General features: G+C 39.3%; 1 protein-coding gene across 3 annotated transcripts; it reads left to right on the plus strand.

Annotated features, from left to right (window-relative positions):
* Window positions 1-24,467, plus strand: LOC139985087 (uncharacterized). 3 transcript variants are annotated; one of them, XM_071999281.1, is made up of 5 exons: window positions 1-906; window positions 12,859-13,007; window positions 16,157-16,272; window positions 17,446-18,630; window positions 19,922-24,467. In XM_071999281.1, the coding sequence occupies exons 2-5, from the start codon at window positions 13,002-13,004 to the stop codon at window positions 20,958-20,960; spliced, it is 2,346 nt and encodes a 781-aa protein (XP_071855382.1). In that variant the 5' UTR covers window positions 1-906; window positions 12,859-13,001; the 3' UTR covers window positions 20,961-24,467. The 3 variants fall into 3 exon arrangements, with proteins under 3 accessions (XP_071855382.1, XP_071855384.1, XP_071855383.1); XM_071999283.1 differs by having other exon boundaries at window positions 1-881; XM_071999282.1 differs by lacking the exon at window positions 1-906 and adding an exon at window positions 9,711-9,869.
* The last annotated feature ends 1,136 nt before the right edge of the window (window positions 24,468-25,603 follow it).

Raw genomic sequence — 25,603 nt, forward strand, 5'->3', positions numbered from 1 at the left:
CTACGCTATTCGTTTTCCCTCAAATCTCTGAATGCCTGCATGAGTAGGTTGCTACTTCGCAGGGCTATACTTTTTTGAGCAAAACATCATATCTCACGCATTAAGATTTGCAGGTTTGAGGTCTTTCCAAATGGAAAACTCATAAATGATGACGTATCTTTGACGACTGGTCAGTATATCCCGTACGCAATGCATTTATTTGTCCTCGACTACGAGCGATACGAATATGTCATATTGAAGAAACGGTGGTACAATGCGGTCTGTTACGCTGGCTGCGTGTACTGCTATGCACAGGAAGGGCATTCTTTCACTCTGTGTAGATACAGGCTTACCTCTACGTATTGTTGCTGTGTATAATTTGTGGTGATTTGTTTGATCTTTGTTCCACTGTCGTTGGTGTGAAGAGTTAGCAATGCTTGGTGAGGAGTAGCGCAAAGGCATTGACTCTAAGGAATTTAAACTACGAGGTTGGAACCCAGTGTCTGTGTAAATAAGTGTTGTTACAACTGAACGGGTGTGAAAGTGGACACGTCGTGTTAACTGTTACTCTGCCTTTCATACGTTGAAGTCGACGTCTGACTTGCTCTGTGTGTCTTCTCGCGCGAAAGACGACGAGAGGAAAATATTTGTTACTACGACCGGAGCGATATACAGAAGTACGGGAAGTGTTCACTGATTGAGGATTTGTACTAAACTACCGTGGGGATTTATCTAACCAGCCCGTCCGAGCTGATTAATTCAGTGACCTATGGCATCGGCTGTTATTTGTTATCATGGAGCCATCTCTTCAAACGACAGCGTCCACCGTTGCACATGTATATACCTGGTTACATTGTGGAGATGATTTTATTGGAATTACTATTGCACATATGTGACAACATGTAAGTGTGCTGGTACACATGCATGGTAAGTAATAACGACGAAAATGATGGTAATATGTTCAGTCATAACGTATATGACATATCGTAGTATAATCTTTTACGCTTATACTGTATAGTATATGCGATATATATATATATATATATATATAAACATACAGCTCTGAAATTACAAGTCTCATAGAGCATAACAATATACTTACTATCCGTAAATCATATGTCTATTCTGGTGTTAAACATCTGGTTGGTTATACACACCTTTCAGGGAGGATGGTGGATCCAGAACCGACACCTAAACATGGTCTTTGATACAGTGGCGTAGCCAGAGGGGCCAGGGGGCAATGCCCTCCCCCCCATATTTGCCTTGTGCTACAGCCTTGCCCCCTCCCCCCCCCCCAATTGAAATCCAGTGATGTATTCAAAATACTTCTTTTTTACATTTTTCGAGTTCTAATCACAAATATTCATACCTCAGGGCTCATGTTCATACTTCATATAAGGTCAGAACTTTTTGGGCCTTGATCATACCCACATACGGAGACCGTTGATTAATATCGTCCTACAGAATAAGCGCCAATAATTTGGCCTGTTGTATAGCCATTACACACTAGCGCTAGCAACCTATGTGCATTTTCAGCGACCAATGATGCCACTCGTGGAGAATTTTCACTGCACGTATAGGCCCTATAGGCCTGGTGAAACTTGTTTGTGTGGAAATCTGGGCATGTAGTGAATTAAAGTAGCTAATTTATTCATTGTATGCTTTTCATAATGTGGGGTTGCCCCCCCCCTTAAGAAAAATCTTGTCCCCCCCCCCTAACAATAGAATGCTGGTTACGCCACTGCTTTGATATCCATAATCCTACCAGAAAAAAACCATATTTACACTATAGTAAGGTACATATAATTAGGTCTAAACGCAAGGTTGTGCTAATGACTACTCTTATTTTGTGTGTGGGTGTGTGTGGGTGTGTGTGGGGGGATGGGGGGAGGGGTAAACCGCACAACCCTGAAATCGCGCATGCCCAATATTTATTAACCAACCATAGGTCTGTATACTTAATGGAGTCCCTTGTTAACAGGGTTGGTGATTTTTGATTTTGAAAAAAATATATAAAACTTGGATTTTAAAATTTTATATCATGCGCCTTCATGTGTCTGTCCTTATTATACTTGGAAACGTGTGTTGACCCTGGAATATGTACTTTCTGATCTAATGCCAAGACGTAGTACTTGCAGCCAAACCTTAATTCATACATACTACCATTTCCAAATAGCATTTGATAGCATTGATAGAAAAGATCCAACTGAAGTTTGCTTTGGTTGTAACCCATGCCTAAACTTGACTGCATGGCACTAAATGACTTAATAGGTAGTATCCATTGTTATACATGTATGTCACCACTGGTTTAGAAGTTATATATGAGGTTTGAAGCGGCATGTTTGTGACTCTGTGGTTTTGAGAATAACACCTTTTTTCTACTTCAATTTCCCGCCTTTTGTCTACCTTCTGTTTGGGGTGTGGGGGGGGGGTGGGAGCCGAACAGAGAGCGGAGGCACACTGCATATGTATGAATGTATGTATGTGTGTATGCATGTATGCATGCATGTATGTATGGATTTGAGATTCTCCTGCAAGCTGCAGGAACTCGCGAAGAGGCCATCATTGGCTTATCAAGCCGCAAGCTGACCGAAGTCAGTCTCTTACTTTCATATTTATCGTCCATGATTAATAATATTTACCATCTCAGTTGAGTTCAGCTCTTATATAGATAAATAGATATATAGACGGACAGACATACGGACGGACAGACAGATAGACAGATAGACGGACGGACGGACAGACAGACAGACAGACAGTTGGTAGTAACATGAGATTATATTTCCCCGTCAATGTCAAGGCTTTAGAGAATCGTTCATAGCAGAATTGTGGCAAACCCCAAGTTCACCCACGTTCCACCAGAAATAGAGGGCGGTATCCCTATTTAAACATGACCCTCTGTAGCGTCACTGTTGAGACGAAACAGTCTAGAGCAGGGGTTCCCTAACTGATGACTTGATGTCGACTTGATGGAAGCAGGACACTTCGCTCAACAACCATTTCGCCCAACTGCCATTTCGCCCAACCTTACCATTTCGCCCAACCAGCCTGGTCATTGCGCCCAACCAGCCTGGTCATTTCGCCCAACCAGCCTGGTCATTTCGCCCAACCAGCCTGGTCATTTCGCCCAACCAGCCTGGTCATTTCGCCCAACCTTGATTAAATATGATACTTGAAAAGAAAACGTTCGGGAATTGTTAAAGTTACAGGATACGAACCGAATATTAAGGAAACTTGAGGACCGATCAGTGTGTTGGGGGTTAGGTTTGATAGTAAACGTTCGAATATTAAGGAATATTAAGGAAACTTGAAGTCCTTTTCTTTGTATAACTTTAGTAAGGAAACGTTACAGAATACGAACCGAATATTAAGGAATCTTGAGGATGGATCAGTGTTTTAGGGGTTAGGTTTGATAGTAAACGTTCGGGAATTGTTAACGTTACGGGATACGAACCGAGTATTAAGGAAACTTGAAGTCGTGGTTAAATTGATTAGGCCTACATATGTGATTACATATGTGGTTACATTGATAAATATTACGGACGGGTTTTATATATATATTGTTTTTCACTTAACGTTCCGGAATTGTTAGTCAGTAGGATGGACCAGTATTTTAGGGGTTAGGTTTGATAGGTTTTTATGAAGACCGATTCCCCTGTGTTTGTATAACATTAGATTAACACTATGTAGAACTAGATAAACACATAACTGCTGTGAACAATACCCTTGATTAATGCCTGGCGGACTTGATAAACCTTGACCGAAGTCATCTAGCAGAACAATAGGTGTGGATTAATAAACCACAAACAATAGGCCTCCGATAAACGTCTGGTTGACCGGATTAACGCTTGGCTGACCAAAACAATAACTGCGGATTACTGACTCACAAATGCAATAACATCAATTATTGACATCAGCCTGTCAATCACATGGGATAAACCCAAAGGATGGATAAAAGCCCTGCCCTCGTTTGAGTTGGGCACAGTACAATCTGTTCCGAACATCAGTTCACACCAAGATTCAACTCTATCAGACTTCAGCTCCAAAACTTCCAATAATTTAACCCAAAATAAATAAAATTGAATTAGTGAAATAGAAACGGTTATATTATTCCACACCGATTCCCCTTTGTTTATATAATAATATAACTTCCATATAATAATAATAATAATATAACTACCAATAATATAACCCAAAATAAATCAAATTGAACTAGTGAAATAGAAACGGTTATATTATTCCACACCGATTCCCCTTTGTTTGTATAATAATATAACTTCCATTGTATGCGTAAACGCCTAAAGTAGTGTAATCCTCCCATTATACCCGAAATAACTGCTCAGACTCCGATCGATATCGAGCGGACCTCACTTTATTTACCTATTACGAAGTAACCTTACCCAAAATCAATCAAATTGAACTGGTGGAATAGAAAAAGTAATATTATTCTGACTGAATATTAGTAAAAATAAGGTTGGGCGAAATGACCAACACGGTTGGGCGAAATGACCAACACGGTTGGGCGAACTGACCATGCTGGTTGGGCGAAATGACCAACGCGGTTGGGCGAAATGACCAGGCTGGTTGGGCGAAATGGCAGTTGGGCGAAATGGTTGTTGGGCGAAGTGACTCGCAAGCGACTTGATCATGTTGAGGTAAAACATTTTCTTGAATATTTTTATAGCAATATAAGTCTACAAAAGCTGAAGCTCAGTGAAAGATCTCCGCAACATTACTGCAGTTTTAACTGAAAGGTGCCTCACAGTCATGAAACAACCAAGATATAGTTATTGTTGTGTATAGTTTGATGATGCAGTCGCTGGGGAAATAAGTCAACACGCAAAACGATTTCGGATAGAAATTCCCAAAATGTATTCTCTGTTAACTTTCCGACTATTTCAATGGACGTATCAGATAGTCCAAGTGGATACTGGTACAATTATACATAAATGCAAAATAAAAGAAAACATAAAAGAAATAGATTACCATCTTAAACATTATCCCCCCCCCCTCCCCCACCAAATAAAATGGATATAGGCATTAAAAAAATTGTCACTTAACAATGATTGACATGCTATTTCTATGTTCTACAATGTACATGCTTTTATTGAAGAATATTAAAGTTCCATTGGAACATAGCGCCATCATAGATGTGGGCGTATGGAAAGCCGTTTTAACATTTAATAAGGAATTTCAGATATCTCGAAATAATTTCAGATATCTCAAATTAAATTACAGATATCTCCAATTTTTTTAAAGATATCTACAAATAATTGCAGATATCTTAAAATCAATTTCAGATATCTCGAAGTACCAAGGAATTTCAGATATCTGAAATTGAATTCGAGATATCTCGAATTCATTTTCAGATATCTCGAATTCAATTTCAGATATCTCGAATTCAATTACAGATATCTCGAATTCAATTACAGATATCTGAAAATTCCCGATTAAATGTTAAAATGGCTTTCCATACGTGACATTTTAACATTTAATCGGGAATTTCTGCATATGCATTACAGATATCTGGAATTCAATTGCAGATATCTCGAATTAGATTTGCAGATATCTTGAATTCAATTTCAGATATCTCGAATTCAATTTCAGATATCTCGAATTAAATTTCAGATATCTGAAATAGAATTTCAGATATCTCGAATTCAATTTCGGATATCTCGAATCCAATTTCAGATATCTCGAATCCAATTTCAGATATCTGAATTAGAATTTCAGATATCTCGAAATCTATTTTAGATATCTCGAATTCAATTTCAGATATCTGAAATTTATAAAGTAAATTAAATGAAAATGAACACATATATGGCTCGATTATGTCATATTTAGTCTACAGTCTTCGGTGTGAATTGACATTAAAACCTGTGATATCTTCCAAATTGAATAAGACATTTTGCTTAGCTGTTTAGGGAAGTTGTTCATCACATAGCTCTATCACATAGATTACAAGTGAAGGTTGGCTATGCATCTCCTTTTCAACTAAAGAGTCACACTTTTGGCTTCGATCTCAGCTATTATTCAGTGGTTTACCTTCTTGCCAACTAACTGTGTCCATTACTTTGATCAGGAAGCTGTCACTCTAGAAATGACAGCTATACATGCTGTTCACTTGGCAGGTAGCTTAATTGGCGGGGCCTTTTTCATGCTTACGGTACGGTATCTAAACCCCGGATAGGCCTACTCGATCTATGGAAAGTCATATCCAGTATATATATATAGAAGACCACGGTAGTATAGCCTGCTGACTATGACCATGATATATGGGTTCACATGTACTTACTAAGCATGGAAGTAACATTCACGTTAAATACTCAGTAAGCATAGGCTACACAGGTCTACACAGAAATTTGCTTTTGATTCTGTTGGGATTTAAAGGCATTGAAGACTCGCCCCAAACCGCGTGCGGCCATCTGAAAAAGTTAACTTTCTGTTGCTTGCAAGTGACGTTTTGTTCGTGTCGCTACAAAATGCAAACAGTAATGAAACGTGATACCTTGTTATCTTTAGCTGGACCTGAGATGTCCATCGCTGTTTTGTTTATACACTGTGCTGTGGGTATTGACCGCAGCTGTATGTACTGACTGTACACTAGTGTCTAATCACCGACGGTAGCAAGCAGTGTGTGTATTTTTTGGGGATCGATTGTGGTGTCTAACACTTCTGTTACACCTCATTCGAAACTAGGTCAAATTACCGGCATTAGACGTTTCTTTTTGCGCGAGTCTTCACACCCTTTACATAATCACACAGTCATGAATACGAACATTTCATGCGCATGTGAACAGTGTGGCTATATATATATATATATATATATATATATATATATATGTATATATATATATATGTATGTATCGTCAAGATTTTGTGATTATATGATATGCAATATTAGCAATAATACCACTGATATGCATGGTAGAGTTAGAGATTGATTAGGTTGTGTTAACTGTATACTATTGGGAATGCGTAATTGTGCTCTTAATTTTAATTCAAGTAAACTTTACTTGGCACCAAAACTGGGCAAGGACAACTCTTAGACAATCAGGAAACGACCTTATGTGTTAGTTCAAATCTCACGTTTGCAACCTTGACATATACAATGTATCTTCCCAGTGGGATTTTATTTATTTTACTTATACTGAATGAAATGTCGTATTATGCGTGCATGGTTACTGTTCTATAGTTGTTCCCTTTTGATTTCTTGCCGGAGGCGTAAGGAATCTATTCGACGGTGATGGCGTGTGTGTGTGTGTTTGTGACACTTGCTTGTAAAACACTAACTCCAACAAGTTCACAATGGATGGATAGAAAAATAAAAGAGATACAGTTAAATTGATTGTAGATTCATGAATTTTGGCAAGAAGTAAGATAGAACACCAAATTTGAGCTCTCTACCTGGTACAAAGAGTGAATTATGGGCTTTCAAATTCGGAAAATATCACAAAAGTCACTTTTCGCGAATCGCGCACGCACAAAATGGCCATTTCGACAAAATTTTAACAGGCCATAGGCTATCTCGACTTGGAGTATGATTTTATTTATTTGTATGTGTTCATATGGTCCATAATCAATCATTTCTTATGAAATTTCGTTTAAATCTGAGAGACTCACCTGGGAACTTTTCAGAAAATTGGTTGCTTTGAGGCGGAATGACCCAGCCAGCTATCTTCTCATCTGCGTGTTCTTCAATAATTGTAGTATTCGTTGTACCCAAGCCTCGGACTATAGAACTATTTTGGTGTCTAGACAAACCAGTGCAGTGGTCACTTTATCAATTCTTTAGTTAAGGGTAAACCGGAAAGGTCGCTATCCTATAAGCTTAATTAATGGAGCAAACTATTCTTTTGATTTTGATATAGTAAATGCTTTGAATGACATCTTTTCGACAAGTAGAGGTCGTAAGCTTAGTAATGAGCTAGATTCACCAACCTGTCCATCCAAATTCCTGGGAAATCCTACTGCCGACTCACGTATTTCTTACACCAGTGTCTGTCTGAATGGGAGATTCTGAAACCTTTTATTTTTTTAAGCGTTCCAAAATAATGTATTCCAGTAGGTTTCAAGAATAGATCAACTAGCACATTTTTCTGAAACTTATTACAGAACTTAAGGATGGTAAAGCTCCTGGTGTAGATGGTATTCATATTTAGCTTGTTAGATGGTTTTCCTATTAAGCTTGTTAAATCTATCTCTCATGTGTTAACTCCCAACCTTGCACATAGCTTTTATAACGACTTTACCTCCGGTCTGTATCCGCAGAAATGTTATTCCACTGTTCATAAATAACAACTACCTGGTTTAACCAGACAACAAAACTACAGTGTGGTTTCGATGATGCTATATGAATAATGTTATATGAATGTGACACACTATATAGGCTGTACGATATAGCCAGGATGAACAACATACTTCAAAGAAGTCCAGTAAAAAGCATTGAGATATGACAAACAATATTCACATTGGAAGCTGATAACCAAGATGGACGCTTTTTCTTGTATTCAGCATACAGATTGAACTTTATCAAAGACAACAGGCTTCTTCTCAGGCTTCAACAAATATTATTAAAAGTACTCGCTATATTTGGGGACCGTGACTAAAACTATACTCGCGAAAACCATTGATGTTTAAGTCTCCATAGTACAAATCTAAAGACATCAATACTGTCTGGGAACAAAGGTTAGGCACTTGGGCAGATACCTATACGGTAACTTACAGCATGTTGTTAATAATACTTATTCGCATTATATTAATGTCACCACCGCCGTATATAACACAAGGTTCTGTGATTGGGACCTCTATAATTTTCTTATTTATATTAATGACATTCAAAAATGCTGCACCCAACATATCAACTCGTCTCTTTGCTGACGATACAAACGTCTTTCTAGCTAACCAAAACAGTGCGGAATTAATTGAAATGGTCATTGAAACTCTAAACCTACTGAATATTTGGTTTGATTAACAAAAAAACTCACTCTGCGCATTGGAGAAACCATTCACTCACAGGATATTTCATGCGAGTGAATATAATAATCACGTATATTTCTGAGAGCTTTTGCTTTAAATGGTACCAACATTAGTACATGATCACCTCTCACGAAGTACCTTGGTTTTGGTCATTGACGACGATTTAACGTGGAGGGCAGCATGTGAATGAATGACGTATATCCATCCTTAAGTATATTGGTATCTTCTAAGTGACATTCTTCCAGTTAATACTGCAATACAGATGTATAACTCGTTTATATATTGTAGGCTTTATCATGCTATTGAAGTTTATGGCACAGCATGTGCCTACTGTCCTAAAAGCTCTCGGCCAGACTCTACAAACTAGATTACTGAAGCTGCTCACAAAGAAACCCAAACGGTATACGGCTGATCAGTTGTACTTGGATTACAACCTTCAAAGCTATACACATGTATTTGTACATATGGGAGTAATTGTGTCTAAATACCGCCATGATTTGTTACCATCAGCTGTACTGGCTAATATAAATAAACCAAATAATGGAACCGAAATCTCAACGCATATATACTCGAAACACGTCTGTAACACGTCATCAAACTGTACTACACGGCAAATGATTTCTTCAGTTATTATTGTTAATTATCATTATTATTTGGCACAGCCTTTCATCTTTCGAGTGTTAATCTTTGTGTACACAGGAAAACACACAGGAAACACAGGAAATAGACACAGACTAGGCCAAGACTGCAGAATTATCTGCAATCATCAACGGCAAACTTGTGTGCACTTCCATGTCTTAATCATGTTTAGAACTTGATTAAGTCAACTTTGAAGTCGGATTTTACCTTATAATATCTCGTTTGCTGTTGTATTCTGACTATTATTATTTTCAAAGTGAACAGAAAAGAAGGTTTGTACGAACTCAGTAAAAATTTGCATGTCTGACTTTGACTCACTGTCAATATATATATATATATATATATATATATATATATATATATATATATATATATATATATATATATATATATATATATATATATATATATATATATATATATATATATATATATTCATTTGCCTTGGTCGTTTATATCCATTTTATTTAACTTAGTCTGCTCAAAGTATCTCTTTCGAGTTTCGGCCTTAGGATTCACAATTTAGTTAGTTAGAATCATGATTGATCTCCAGAGGCAATAATATTAGGCAAAATATGTCAACTGATTACCGTTTAAATTGTAAATATGTGTGTATTTGTATGTCCGTTTGTCTGGTAGTGGCCCGTTGGATATTTCACACCCGTTCGGAATGCTACCACGGTTTTGGTAGGTAATAATTAACTGTTCAAATTTTGTGTAATAATTCTAAAGGGTCCTGTGTACAAAGAAAGAAATGACGAAGAAACTGTTATTATATCTTTATACTTTAATAACTTGTCCACCATTTTGGTATGCGATCATTACCGGATACATAATTGTATGGTGGCCTAATTTATATTAAGAGTGGAACAAACTTAGGGTCAATTTGATTCAACAATGGAGTAGTTACATAATAGCTCCATTGAATCAAAGGAGGTCCAAAAGTTGAAATATTTCCAAATTACTCTTCTCCTCGGACAGTAAGGTGAATCTGGGTTTACAACAGATGTACGCTAAGAGAATAGGTCAAAGGTCACATAGAAGGTCAGAAAATAACAGTCATCTTTTAGATTTCAAAGAGGAATATGATCTCAGCGAGTATCTTAGTTAGTTTTATATAATACGAAATGTTCATTTGAAGTAGATAATGCGTCCTGTTCCAAAAAGATACTTGCAATAAACCAAGTGTGTGTACAAACTTAGAATGACAAGGTTTTCTACTTCAAATGTGGATATTCAGAATTTGTATTACACATGATCGTTGGCTTGTTATAAGCATTAAAGCCACTTTTAATGAAAGTTGGGACCGTGTCCAATGTAGTGTCCAAATATTAAGAGTGAATAATTATGCAAGAGGGGAAAAAATATGCCAAAGTGATTCACTGTCAACTCACATTACTGTCAAGTAATCTGTCAAAAACGTTGGCAAGGATCCACTATATCCCGTTGGCGTGCCGGTTGAAATTAGCATTATAGACGCAAGGAAAATGCCAATTTGAAGTTTCTTTAAATTCTCAAATTTTGCATTCTGTAGCACTACGCGTACGTAAATCGCAACATAAGACGGGAGAAAAAATAAAAGTAAACAACATAATACATTGTCCTTTCGGCGTTCCATATATGTGACACCTGCTTGTAGACGCGGTAGCTAAAGAAATTAACTTTCGACTGGTAATGTGGATCCGTTGATTGAGTACAAGAAGTTCAATAAGCATTCCCTTCTCTGTGAAGGTCAAAGGTTATTTTGAGATCAACATAGGTCAAAAGTCTGAAATTTTTTTTAAACACGATAACTCATAAAGTATATTGTAACGCACCGTCCTCGGTGGTGTGCGCAAGGAAGAGTGGAAATGCGGGAACACAGGAATGAGGCTGTCGACAGGAGATATTAAAGTATACCCGTTTATTTACGATCTATATACATGTCAAGATGGTGCACAGTGGTCGTGCATTACAGAGGCAATTGCTAAATTACGAAACAAGGTTTTAACACATGCTCAGAAGTCGATAAAGTTCAATATGACACAGAACATTACTAATGGCGGGTCTCGGCGCGAAGGGCAGAACGATAGACCTCGGCGCTGAAGATTGGGCTATGGGAATGTTGGCCCTCGGCGTAGTTGGCAGAATGGTGAACGGCGGCGCAGTCGGCGGAATGGTGAACGGCGGCGCAGATGGCGGAAATTGTGAACGGCGGCGCAGTTGGCGGAATGGTGAACGGCGGCGCAGTTGGCAGAATGGTGAACGGCGGCGCAGATGGCGGGATGGTGAACGGCGGCGCAGTTGGCGGAATGGTGAACGGCGGCGCAGTTGGCGGAATGGTGAACGGCGGCGCAGATGGCGGGCTGGTAAACGGCGGCGCGGTTGACAGAATGGTGAACCTGGTCTTCTAGGTTATTTTACTCGTCGTCCGATCCGACTTCCTGGGCTGGTCCACCACTGTTTGCACCAATAGATGACTCGTTCGTCCCCTAACTCATGGTCAGAATCGTTCTCCCCATCTTAGTCTGAGCATGGAACAACCCCCCTGGTCCGAGCCCGCAGTTGCTTTTAAACAGAAACTACTTCCTATACCTACAACGTGTGAACCTACACTGAACCCTATTAGAAACATAAACCACGCCCAGTCTACAACCATGCTTGCTGGTTAAGATTTACCCAGATCTAACATTTTTGGCCCCTGGAACGTAACCTATATAGACGTCCTACTCAGTGACCTCCAAAATCAGGTAACATAGGAGAGTTCCCCCTGAACAGTTGTTCATAAATCAAGCAAGTGACACCCCTTATAAGATTTTATCTAACAAACAATTCCGTAAAGCGTCTAATAATGTAAAGAATCAACCCAAGTTTGAAACATTTGATTGGAGAAAATACATGTAAACGCTAACGACAAACAAGGAGCTTTGACGTGTCGTTACATCATCTTTGATGAACTTCGTACTTAGTATACGTAGATCCAGTTTAGTAAGTACAAGACCCTAATGAAATTGGAGGTCAAGTGTCATTTGAGTTCATAAAGTGCTGCCTGGTTCATATGGTATGTCCAGCATATCCACATTAGTAAGTACAAGACCCCCTGTTTTCTGGCGAGATCAAAGTTCACTTGAGTTCAACAGGTGTCAAAGTCTGAAATCCGTGTAAAACTGGTAACTATGTGAGTTCTCCGATGTTTTAATTTCTTTTACTGAACATAGTTCAGGCTTTCCGTTTTGGTTCTACTTACACTAAAATAGATTACATTTATTTTTTTCTCAACAGAACGTGGAATTAGAAATACGAAGACGGAACATTACGTCATCGAAGCCGATTCGTCCAAGGTGTTTCGTACGTACTTTGTTCCACTGTGACGTCATCGGCATCAATGTACTCAATACAACAGTCGACTTGGTGTTCCTTGCGATATGAAGGTGAGCACATTTCCTTTGGAATAAGTACCATCAAGACTTTTTATTGAATAAGTCTTCGTGAATTTTCATTTCCTTATACCAAAAGCAATGTTCTGACATCCAGGAAAGTTCAAGGAAAGTTGATGTATCAGGCGCGTATCCAGGATTTTCAAACCCGGGGGGCGCGAATTACTATCTAAGCGGAGCGCCACCATCGGTTGGCGCGCAGCGTACAAGAAAATTTCTTGTTTTGAAACCCCCCCAGATCACCGGAAACGGCACTTCTCGGGCTTGAAATGAGCAACCAGATGTACACTTTTTGCCTGAGAACCAAGTATTTCCTAATAGTTTTTTTTTTCCATCCATAACCTTTTTGAAGATTGTCAACCCGGCACACATCATGTTCGACCTGATCGCATCTCCTGTGGGTCTTTGCTTTTGTAGGTGATTCTACGTCGCGGCCCACAATACCCGTCAGCCCCACTTTTCAAGGTTTTAAGCCCCATATTTGTTCAGAATTTGAAAATTCACATTTCTCGTGAATAAACTCACTTCAAAACATACCCATAATGTTGTACAAAATTTCATCTATGGACAACCAATATAGAAAAAACTTCCTTCAACCCCTAACAGACCGGTCAAAATTGCACGAGTAGAGGGAAGTGTGATGTAGAATGTTGGTCAGAAATTTTCGAAAATTCCGACACAGTTAATTTATTGGTGTACAAATATTAAAACCTGTTATAACGGCTATTATAAAACTTGGTTGAAAGAAATGAAAAAATAGCAGATATTTCTGAAACCGAACACTACACACATAGGCGTAGGAGGCTCGGCGGCAGTGGCGGAGCTAGGGGTATTGGTCAGGAGTGGCGAGAATGGTCTGAAGGGGCGCTTTCGACACTATCTAAGCGGAGCGCCACCACTGGTTGGCGCGTAGCGTACAGAAAATTTTTGAGTAAAGATACTCCCTAGATCGCCGGAAATGACCCTTTCCGGGCCTGGCTAATTTGCAGATAAACGAAGAATAAGGTGTCATCGCCAAATTACACCAACAAAATGTGACAAATGTCAAAAAGTAGATGAGAGCGCAATAAAAAAGTAATCTAGAATAAGTAAAAAGTGGTAAAGAGCTGAAAAAGGCGCCAGCAGTCCATTTGAGTCCGTCAGGGGGGCATCCGCCCCCTGACCATATGGACGCTCCGCCACTGCGCGGCGGGGGTGCAGGCCCTAATTCGCCATTACTAATGTAAAAGAGAGTTTTAACATAATTGGACCTCCATGCTTTTTATACATCTACATGAGACATGTCGTTGTTTACATTAGCATCCCGCGGTACACTGCGCAATTTGAACGGACCGTACGGTACATGATGGCATGCGATGTAATAACCGATGCTTGCTTATATGATATTGACATGAACACGTTGAACGCGCGCTTCGCGCGCAAAACTTTTTGGTTATTTTTTCAGGCAAGTCGGACAGTTTTGAGGCTTTTCATCCTGGAACGCCATTTTCATGCTCACTGATATGATGTGATATCTGCTGTTTGCGTTACAAATTCGAACAGGCGCGTAGCGAGGAATTTGCCAAGGGAGGGGCGAAGCCTGTAGGCTAATTATCTAAGCGTAGCGCCACCATAGGTTGGCGCGAAGCGTACAAGCAAATTTTGGCCGAATATGGCTCCCAGATCGCTGGAAATGACACTTCCCAGGCCTTGTAAGTTGCCTCTAAGCACTTTCTATTTTGAAATTACTTAGCGATATCATTTAAAAAAATGCTGAATGGGGGGGGGGGGCGGGCGGTCGCCCCCATCCCAAAATGCGTCATGTTCCCCGACGACACGGTCGAGTTCGAGACCAGCCACAGTTGGTTTCATAGCACAATTCTACACACGCGTTATGATAGACCATATATAGTATATATATATCATTAGTGAGAGAGGAAAATGGAAACGTCAAAAAATGGAGTTGTCGGTGTAAGGGGTAGGGTGAGTCACACTTTTACGAAATCATCGATCCGTCACTGGCTACCCTTCAGCGCTGTAATGATGTCACTGTTCTTCTTTCTCTTCCCGGTGTCTTCGCGTTTTGCTTTTACTCCCTCTTTTTCTCCTTTTTCTCTCTTTCTTCTTTTTCTTTTCCCTTCCTCCCTCTCCTCCTCCTCTTTTTTCCCCTCTTTTTTCCTTTTTTCTTCTCTTTTTTCTTCTCTTTTTTTCTCTTCTCTTTTTCTTACCCGGGGGGGCGCGCGCCCCCAACGCCCCCCCCCTGGATACGCACCTGTGTATAGTATCGCTTTAAGCACACTCAAACGGCCCTTTTCCAGTTTCACCCTGAGCTTCAAGGGGTCAACAGGTTATCTGAAATGGCGGAAAAATTGGCTCAAAGGGTCAAAAGGTTATCTCAATCGGCCTCAAATTGGGAATTGTTTTGTGATTTATACCAGATGACTTGTAGGTTGTCAACATATAATCCCATGTAGAACTGTCAGTCTATAATAACAAATTTAAAGGGATTTGCATTAGGAACTGGAATAAAAAGTCTAGACTGTGAAATCCTTACCAGTGAATTAAACTGTTGATGCTTTGTCAACATGATAACTGATTCCTGATACCTTTCTTTATATGTTGCTGCATCAGTCAAATGGATAATCCTCTTCATTTTGGTGTGCACAAATTCATGAGTATTAACATATATGGCTTACCACACTGTGAATATTTCTTGGCACCGTAACCACTAAACGTTTTCTGGTTGTAAGCTCTTGTTAAATCTCAAAATTCGTTTTATTTTAAGCAGCTGCTGGTGTCACACTTGGACCACTTAAATGCTGTTATGTAGGATTCAATGTAAGTTGTGCTTTGCTGAAATGTCTATAGTAAGCCAACAGGGCTAGATTCACGACGACTCATATCGCGTTCGAAACATTAGTTTCCTGACATTGTATCCAAAATTGACATCAAAACTAGTGCCTAAGTTCTTGATTCATCCAAATTTTACGATTCGTTATCTGTACTATACGGAGGAAGCAAATTAGTTTCGTTAGCCCAACTTAGATGGGGTTTTCAACTAACAGTGTGGAATATTATACTTTTCTACAAAAGAGCCACATTATCTTCCACCGGGCATATTCCTGAAAATGAATAAAAATTTTTGATTGCATTTTTTCCTGCAGCGGCTCGTATTCCTGTTATTTACGCTAGTGGTGTTTACTCTCGTAACCATTGTACTATTCTGGGAACCAGAGACGATGTACTTCACCGGATTGGATGGCATGCTCGATTTTGAAAGGTAAGTGACTATGACTGACTGAGGGTTCTTAAAGGAAGACTTGACGCAGAATGTTAGATATGTTATGTAATATGTTCATCCATTGCTTATAAATTGTAATACCTCGACCGAAACACGTTCTTAACCTCATATGAGCAACATATCATCTTTTGTATAACATTTAACATCACTTGTCCTTGACAAATTTGGTGTATTTTGTAAACATGTCATTGGTGGCCAAAGAAAAGGGTTCTTTGTTATTCCGTTGAGCTGTGTGTTGCATCCGAGGAACTAACAACCTAATACTCTGTCTCTGTATGTTAGACTATATAGTCCGGTCGCTTTAATTGAACCTTAGGGGTTCATTTCGGAAAATGTTAAGAATGATATTGAAATACAACCCTACATATAGCAGCGCGTTTGAACGGTGTACAGTATATCCAACTTGAATGTTTCCTAATTTTATTTCTATACCTGAAATGCATTTGGGACACACTTATTGGGCCCGAATTTGTGGAGCCCAATATTTGTTTTAGACCATTTGGACCCACATTTCTTGGGTTCAACTTTTTTTGGGGGGGGGGGGGGCAAATATAATTTTGAGTCAGTTCGTTTGCGCCAAATATTATTGGGCCCAATACTTGGGGGAAGGGTTGACAGTTTAAAATTGCAAAAACTCCACAACTTTAAATCGGATTGCATCCAAACTTGGAATGCAGTTATTGGTTACTATCTGGTACATATAGGCCTAAATATTTTGTCACCAAAATATTCCGGGCGCATTTTTAGGTCGGATAGTTTCCAAATTTTATTTCCACCTCAAATGCATTTTGGGACACATTCTTTGGGCCCGAATTTGTGGTCATATTAATTTTGGGCCAACATTTTTGGAGGGTTCAATGTTTTGGGCCAAAAATAATTTTGAGTCAGCTTGTTTGGGCCGAACAGTTTTGTGACCATTTGGGAGCACATGTTTTTTATACTATGTCACTAAATAGACATGTCAACATGTCAACATGATAACTAATATCTGTTACCTTCCTTTATTATGCTGCCGCATTAGTCAATAGATAATCCTCTTCATTTTGGTGTGCCCAAGTTCATGAAATGTATGGCTTACCAAACTATGGAGATGTTTAGACATCGTAACCACTAAATATTTACCTTTTCTGGTTCTCCTTTCTTCCCCCTCAGTATTACGTCATCGATACCTGTGATGCCCACTACTACACAATCACCCGATCCTCCACTCAACTGCAGCGCCACCGGAAACATTATCTTTGTCAAAACCCACAAGACCGGAAGTACCACCGTACGAGCGATTTTAAACCGTTATGGCTACTTCCATAATCTCTCTTTCCTTCAACATAAAAGCAAGCCAGGCGGTCACGTTAACTCTGATTTACGCAGAACGCCCCTGTCTTCGTTTCTGCCACCCCTAGGGGTCAAGAAGGGAAACATAGCGAATTACAAGGGGTACAACATATCCAATACGCATATGCGGATGCAACCAGGCAAACTTAACGAACTTATGAACCCCGGATCGGTTTACGTCACCATATTACGTCATCCAGTCGAACAGTGGTTGTCCGCCTTTCAATACTTCCACGTTGAGACTACTGTGAAGAAATATATGGGGAACAAAACAGACCCAGTGTCAGTCTTTCTCTCCCGTCCAAAGTTTTTCCGTACACGTAGTGTCTACGCCTGGAACAACCAACTGTACGATCTCGGCTTGGAGCGCAAATTTTTTCTAGTGCCGACATATTTACAACACAAAATCAAATATTACGCTGAGAAGTTTGATCTCGTGCTTATAACTGAGTACTTCGATGAGTCCTTGATACTTCTTCGGAAATTGTTATGTTGGACTTACGAAGACATCGTCTACGTGAAAATGCGTGCTCAACCGACCCCTTTAACGGTCAGCAATGACCTCCGGGAAAAGATCATCAATCTGAACAAAGGTGATAACGCTCTGTATAGTTACTTTAACAGAACGTTATGGCAGAGGGTCGAACAATACGGACCGAGCTTTGAAAGGGATTTAAAACGATTTAGAAGGGTGCTAAGCGAGAAATATGATGAGTGTGTTGGCGACCAAGAGGTGAAATCGGTGCAGGGAAATCACCAAAATATCATGTACAAAGTCAAGAGTGGATCTGATTTTTGTACTGCTTTCGTCAACCACGGTGGTGTCCTCACGACACTTGTAAGAGATAAGCAACTTGGATCATTCAACGAGAACGAAGAAACAATTATTGAAAATACTACTTTGTCTTTGAAATCGAACGATTCGTCTTTGAAATCGACCGACCCGCCTTTGGAATCAAACCGTTCGTCTTTCAGTGAAATTCAAACAACGGAGCAGATTTCAGTGTAGGTATTCATTTCACGTGGCAAGAAGTAAAAGTAAAAGAGTGCCCTCTTTTTTTCCTTTCCTTTTTTTTGCACGAAACTTGGGCTGTGGTAGCATAGGCTCAACCATATATCATATAACGGTAGGCACGACAATAACTATATCTTGCGGACCCGCAGTGAAATTTGGTGCTCAACCCGTTGGTATCGTCACCTAGAGGTCACCAGTATATTGGCCCTGTATATAGCAAGCTAAAGAACTTCTCAAACTGGTTTTAGAAAGTATACTTTGCGAGACGGGCTGTGATCCTCCATGTTGTTTCCAGTAAAATGGATTTTATACAACAATACAAATTCTTAGTGTAGATGACTACTTTCAGAGTGGCGGGAAATTTGTCTGACATTCTGGCATTTTTGTGGGCAATATACTGATGTCGTTTTTAGAATGTTCCTTCTCCCATGTGAAAAGCAAACTGTTGAAAATATTTCATTTAACAAGTAGACCCTGCATATTGACTCCCCAAAGTATAAATACTTCATTTCACTTTTTTTTAAGGGTGAAAATAAAAAGATGGCTCAGGTATTATGCGCAGCATTATAGACTTTTGGAAGACTTGCGCCGGCGGACCCCACCGCCCATTTAAAATGCTTCTTCAAAGTACAAGCTAACAAGTCTCGTTGGGATTACTGACACATGGGCCGTTCACGGTACCTCAGGGTTGAAGCCTGCAGACCTCTACTGGCATCAATTGATCTTCAATGAGCCTCAATTTAACCCCCCCCCCCCGCGCACACACACACACAAACGCACAAACAAATACACTAACAATAAAATTATGTGCTCCTAGTAAAAGGTTTACAGCTAAGTATAGTACAAATAAATTGTATAATGATGACGTTATACCTTGGTCCTCACGCATAGTGTAGTGTCCCTTATGGAGTATATGAATCTTTTAACTATCTGAATTTAAGGAACAATTAAAGTGAGCCGTAAAATGATGCTGGACTGCGAAACTGGCGCCATTGTCGAACATTTGGCATAAAAGGCATATATATATATATATATATATATATATATATATATATATATATTTTTTAAAGTTAAGTGATAATGAAATAGGCATGGACACATTTCACCTCCATACCCGCATTAAGCTGAGACAAATTGTCTAAAGCCATCATGTGATCAATTTCTGCAATGTATTTATCTCCTTCATTAGAACTCTTTCAATGCTGCATCTTTTAAGGAAATTATCACATGACTTTTCTAATATTTTGTTTTAAAAAGCGCATTCTTTTTCTTCTTGAACAGGCCTACCGATGAAAACTGGTACAGTAAGGTCAAGGTTCAATGTGAAACCTCGCAGGGCAATATCGTCTTTATAAAGACCCATAAAACCGGAAGTACCTCCCTCACCGCGATCTTGAATCGATTTGGTTTTTCTAGGAATTTGTCCTTTGTCCAAATGGCCGATTCGTCTGCGGGACATTTTAACTACCAGTCACCATCCCTATCGAAAAATTTCTCCGTCTTTCTGCCGCCGATCGGAGTCGCCAAGGACGACCTCAGTAGTTACAAAGGCTATAATATATCGACTGTTCATGTGAGATATAAAAGACCACTGATGGAAGCCTTGATGTGCCGTGACAACGTTTTCTACATTACTATACTACGTGAACCGGTCACTCAGTTGCTGTCGGCTCTTCAGTATTTCGATGTGGCTGCAAAGAATCTGCCACCGAAATTCAGTAACCGTAGCTTCGAAGAATCCGTCCTCGCAATTGTAAATCAAACTAAAGTCTACGAAAGAAGTCCCTTCGCCTGGAACAACCAACTTTTTGATTTAGGATTTAGCAAGGGCAAAATGCGAAAGGATAACTTAGTAAAAAAGTATATTTCGAGACTCAATAATGAGCTTGACTTAGTTTTGATCATGGAGTATTTCGATGAATCTCTCATTTTGTTGAAGAAACTACTTTGTTGGACTTTTGAAGACATCCTGTACGTGAAAAGAAGAATACAACCGTCTACTCAAAGCATCCATACACAGTCTACACTCGCCCGCTTAGCGAAACACAACCATGCCGACGGGTTACTGTACGACCATTTTAACAGAACGTTGTGGGCAAAGATTACTGAATATGGTCCGTCCTTTTATGAAGACCTCAAAACGTTTAGAAGTCTTCTCAATAACACTCTTAATGATTGTGTCAAAGGTCAAAAGGAAGTGAAAATTAGTCAACATCGAAACATTGTGTTTTTACCAGTCGATAATCCCTCGCCTTTGTGTCATGACGTCATAGACGTAGGTGCAATTGTACAAGGCATACGGAAGCGGCAGGGTGCGTAAAATACGAAGGGATTGAATTCATTCCATTTAAATGCACACTACGATCAACCTAGCTTAGAACGATTTCGTAACATTTTGGAATTGGCCCACCCCTCCCCCTCCCCCTCCACTCCCTGACCCCATCGGGTCGCTGTCCTCTACCTTCCGAATCTACCATTTCGACGTTTTAACATGATTCCTTCTAAGGGGTTACACCCGCATGAATCTGGTAACGTAGCGTATATTGAGGGCAATGTCCTGAGGGGGAATCGAGGACGCAGACGAGAGAGAAGCCGTAATGACCCCCCCACCACCCCCACCCCCTCCCGCGCCCATCATGTGATTGAACACCCTTTCCGGCCTTTCAATATACTAGGAGCAGTGATGGCTCGATTCTGTTAAACACATTGCGTTAATATTTGTTTTGTTTTAATTTATTCTGGACTTGGTTGAAAATTAAGTGAAAATCACTTCTGTATAAGAATGCGAATATTCACTTTAGAGAAAAGGCGATACTTGATTGAAACTGACAAGCAGCATGTTGGGTGTATTACTATACACGGTAGCCGCAATGTAGCATTAAATTGGACATTATATTAACCCTAAATTATTTTCTATAATAAGTAATTTGTTTTACATAGAATATGCTAAGCCTTGATGGTTCACACATTTATTTATTAGTTCACTATTTCTTTTCTAGATTATCACTTCTTTTCATCACTTCCATCACTTCTTCATAGTAGGTATGAAGATGTTACAGGTCAATAGGTGCAAGTTTCTGTGTAATAATGGTAGCTTATTTTATTAACATTCACGATGGGTGTGGCTATATTAATATTGGTTAGAAATAGCTTTTAAACACATTTTCTCAAGAATGAAGTATTTTATGCATGTGGTAGGTAGGTAGCTGATATAGAATAGATTATTGCTATTATTTTGGTGCTTAAAATATGCATATTAATGAGTGGGTAGGGCTTAATTTTCAAAGTGCAATACCGTTGAATAGCATGTCCTATAGTTGCTTCAAATTTGGTATGTGGTACAGGTTTTATAGCTTAATGTTATGAAAGAAGCTTATCTTATTAACATTCATAATGTGTGGGTGGGGCTAAATAGAAAATTCCTTACATGTTATTATCTTCACAACAGTGCTACTGTTTGAGGGATTTGCACCATACATGGTATGTAGGCATTGGTAGGAATCAAAACTCTAGGCATGTATGTTAGTATGTATACAGTCCTGAAACTTAATTTTAATCAGTATGTGTGTACCTTATTGGCACGCACACCAGACTTTTTTATTTATTATCTAGAAGCCAAAGATCATATGAATGAAATGAAGGGCTGCACTTTATCACAACTAGACGGTTGTATTGGGATTTTTTCATCCTTTTTGACATTTTCGTAACTTTCTACTTTGAAAATTCGGCCAAACAGGCCAACCCCTTTTCCGACCTACTTTCCAGCGTAGTATTCAAAAGAAGTTGAAAAAAAACGTCATATGACATATTTGAGTCATTAGTCATAGCTAAAGTAGCGAGAGGAATTCAATCCATACAAATATGGATGTCAGATTCAAAACATTCATACAAATTGGTAATTACAAGATGCTGGGAATGACTCCTCCTTAGTGACTGTTTCGCCTTACCTTATAAATGCTATTTCTATGTCTGAAACTGTCTAAATTACTTCACATTTGATATTTAAATGGAGTTTACTGGATCTCCACTTTGACCTATGACCCTGCACTCATTCAATTACAGAATGAGTCAGTCATTTTTCATATCTTCAGTTGTCATGTGAGACCAGATCGTATATATATATATATATACAAAAACAAACACTTGATGAGTGCACAGAGCTAGAAGAACTCAAAACCTCTGTAACGTTCTACAAATAATCATTCTTTGAGATAAACATTTTGGGTTACGATGCCGAAGGCTCAGTAACTTTTGCGATCGTGCTGGCTTGTGCACATGCACGTAAGTGTGTGCTAGCTTGTAAACACGATATCCCCACCAACACAAGATTAATCAAGGTCGCACTTGGTAGGTACATGTAGATGTGCCCTACTGTTTTTGTTCCCATCTCATGAATATTAATGAGTGGGCTGGGCTCAATAGAAAATTGTATTAAATGCCAATATCTCTTCAAGCGTATATCCGATTTAGTTCATTCTTGGTATGTGATGTAACTACATTGTAATTACATTGTAATTACATGTTCTCTTCAACAACAAGTTAACTTTATTAATTGTTATGGCTGGGTGGGGCTTAAATGGAGATTGTTTAAAACAGCCTGTAAACAAGATATCTCAGCAACCACAAAGTTCAATCAATGTGATACGTATGAGATTGATGGCCCATGATGAGTGCATGTGCCATTTTGTTCTTGGTGCCCATCTCATGAATATAATGAGTGGGCGGGGTAAACGTAATATTTGGTTAATACTGGTATACTACACTAATAAACACATTTTTTGAGGTCTCCGACTTTATGCCATTTAATATTCCTCAAATTGCAAGAAATGGCTGTTAAACTGAAGACAAGCACCAAAATGTTGCATGATTTTCATCCTTGGCATCAATCGTGCATTTTTCTTGTGCATATCATGAGTATTAATCAGTAAACATAACATTCTTAATTAGATGTCTCTGAAATAGTGTTTCTAATTAGCTTCATACATATATTTGGATAATGCAGTGTAAGTACATAGATAAGTTGCTTGTGAGACCATAACAGTTGACCAAATTAATATACCTGCATGTATCTTTTTTCTTGATACTATGACACTAAATGGACTTTGTCAACATGATAACTGATTCCTGGTATACCTTCCTTCATATGTTGCCGTATTAATCAATACAGATTACCCTCTTTATTGTGGTGTGCACAAGGTCATGTATATTAACATGTATGGCTTACCACTGCACTATGAATATGTTTAGGCATCGTACCCACTAGACGTATTCGTTGTGTGGTTTACGATAAATGCAATCTTTCATATTTTGTCGTAAATTTGCAAGCAGTTCTTCTTGGACATTTTCCATAATACTGTGCAATTTTTTCTCTTAACGCTCATATTGAAGTTATCGAAGAGAAAGTCTGACCTATATTGCAGATTTACAATGATAACAGATTGTGAGAAACAGCCGAGTATCGAATAAGTACTTGTCATCGGATTAGAAATATAAGTTTGAACCTTTTGTGTTTTCTTTGTTTTGTTAACTAATATTGTAAAATGTTGTTACGTTAGTAACGTCAGTAAGTGCAACCCCTTGAAAATCCTTTACCCATGTATGATTTCATATAAGTGTTCTTTTACTGGTAAAGATTCTCGAAATCCTTGATTATTTCTGGGGCATAAAATATGCCTTTTTCTTCCAATTGATTTTCTTCAACATTACCATCACTAAAGCTATATATGATGTATTCATTCATTCTGTCTTAAAAATGTATTAATGCTGTAAAAGTATGGTAATTTAACACTTTCAAATGAAAATATAAACAGTACCATCAATCATTTTATACTTTTGTGAAACACGACACAAATTGTCTTTACCTCATTGCACATTTTTCGATGTTTCTCAACAGCTATATCGGACAATTTTTCCAGCGCAAATAATATGTCTATATACTGTCCTCTCATATCGTGCTTCATCGAATCGCTCGGGGTGGTGGGGGGGGGGGGGGGAGCGATGAAATTCAAACGAACCCTGTCCTGTGAAGGAGAAGGCTTCAGATTGCCGTATTTGAGCGTCGAGAGGACGGTGCCATATCAAAGAAAATTGTCCCCAAAAACTCAAGCCATGGTTTGGCTTGGCTCAATGTGGAATCTCCTTTGGAGCTACCGCTATGTATTGCTGCACCTCGGCTCTGTTGCTCCTTGCTACGCAACTGACTAGCTATGATGAACAGTCTCTAACCTTTATCTGCACAGAGAAAAGCAAACATTTTGAAACTGAAAATTGCTGAAACTGTGAGGATGAGTGCAGAAGCTTTGATGCATTATAACATCCCCACTGAATGTTTTAAACTTAACGAAAATGAATAAATATGCTTATAGATATTATAGTTAATAGGGTGTTTACGAGGAGGAAGAGAAGGAAGTGGAGGAGGGGAAGAGGGGGAGGGAGGGGAAGAGGGGGAGGGAGAAGAAGAGGGGAAGAGGAGGGGAGGGGAAGAAGAGGAGGGGAAGAAGAGGAGGTATTATAGTTAATAGGGTGTTTACGAGTAATGGCCTTCGCCCAAACTACACTTTGCTATTAGAGCAAATTGAAAATGCTAATTTTTCTTTGTACACACAAAAAAGAGGAAGAAGAAGAGGAGGAGGAGGAGGAGGAGGAGGAGGAGGAAGAAGAAGAGAAGGAAGTGGAGGAGGAGGAGGAGGAGGAGGAGGAGGAAGAGATGGAAGGGGAGGAGGGGAAGAGGGGGAGGGAGAAGAGGAGGGGAAGAGGAGGGGAGGGGGAGGAGGGGGAGAAGAGGAGGAGGGGAAGAAGAAGAAGAGGAGGGGGAAGAAGAGGAGGGGGAAGAAGAGGAGAGGGAAGAAGAGGAGGGGGAGAAGAGGGGGAGGAAGAAGAGGGGAGGAAGAAGAATGGGAGGAAGAAGAGGAGGAGGAAGAATGGGAGGAAGAAGAGGAGGAGGAAGAAGTGGGGGAGAAAGAA

The sequence above is a fragment of the Apostichopus japonicus genome, chromosome 17 (genome assembly GCF_037975245.1).
Source record: "Apostichopus japonicus isolate 1M-3 chromosome 17, ASM3797524v1, whole genome shotgun sequence".
NCBI lineage: Eukaryota > Metazoa > Echinodermata > Holothuroidea > Aspidochirotida > Stichopodidae > Apostichopus > Apostichopus japonicus.

What these genes read in the sequence shown, in the direction of transcription:
- LOC139985087 (XM_071999281.1), top strand. An exon ending in GGCATGCTCGATTTTGAAAG is followed by an intron (nt 16,273 to 17,445) that starts GTAAGTGACTAT and finishes CTTCCCCCTCAG; the next exon opens with TATTACGTCATCGATACCTG. An exon ending in ACAACGGAGCAGATTTCAGT is followed by an intron (nt 18,631 to 19,921) that starts GTAGGTATTCAT and finishes CTTCTTGAACAG; the next exon opens with GCCTACCGATGAAAACTGGT.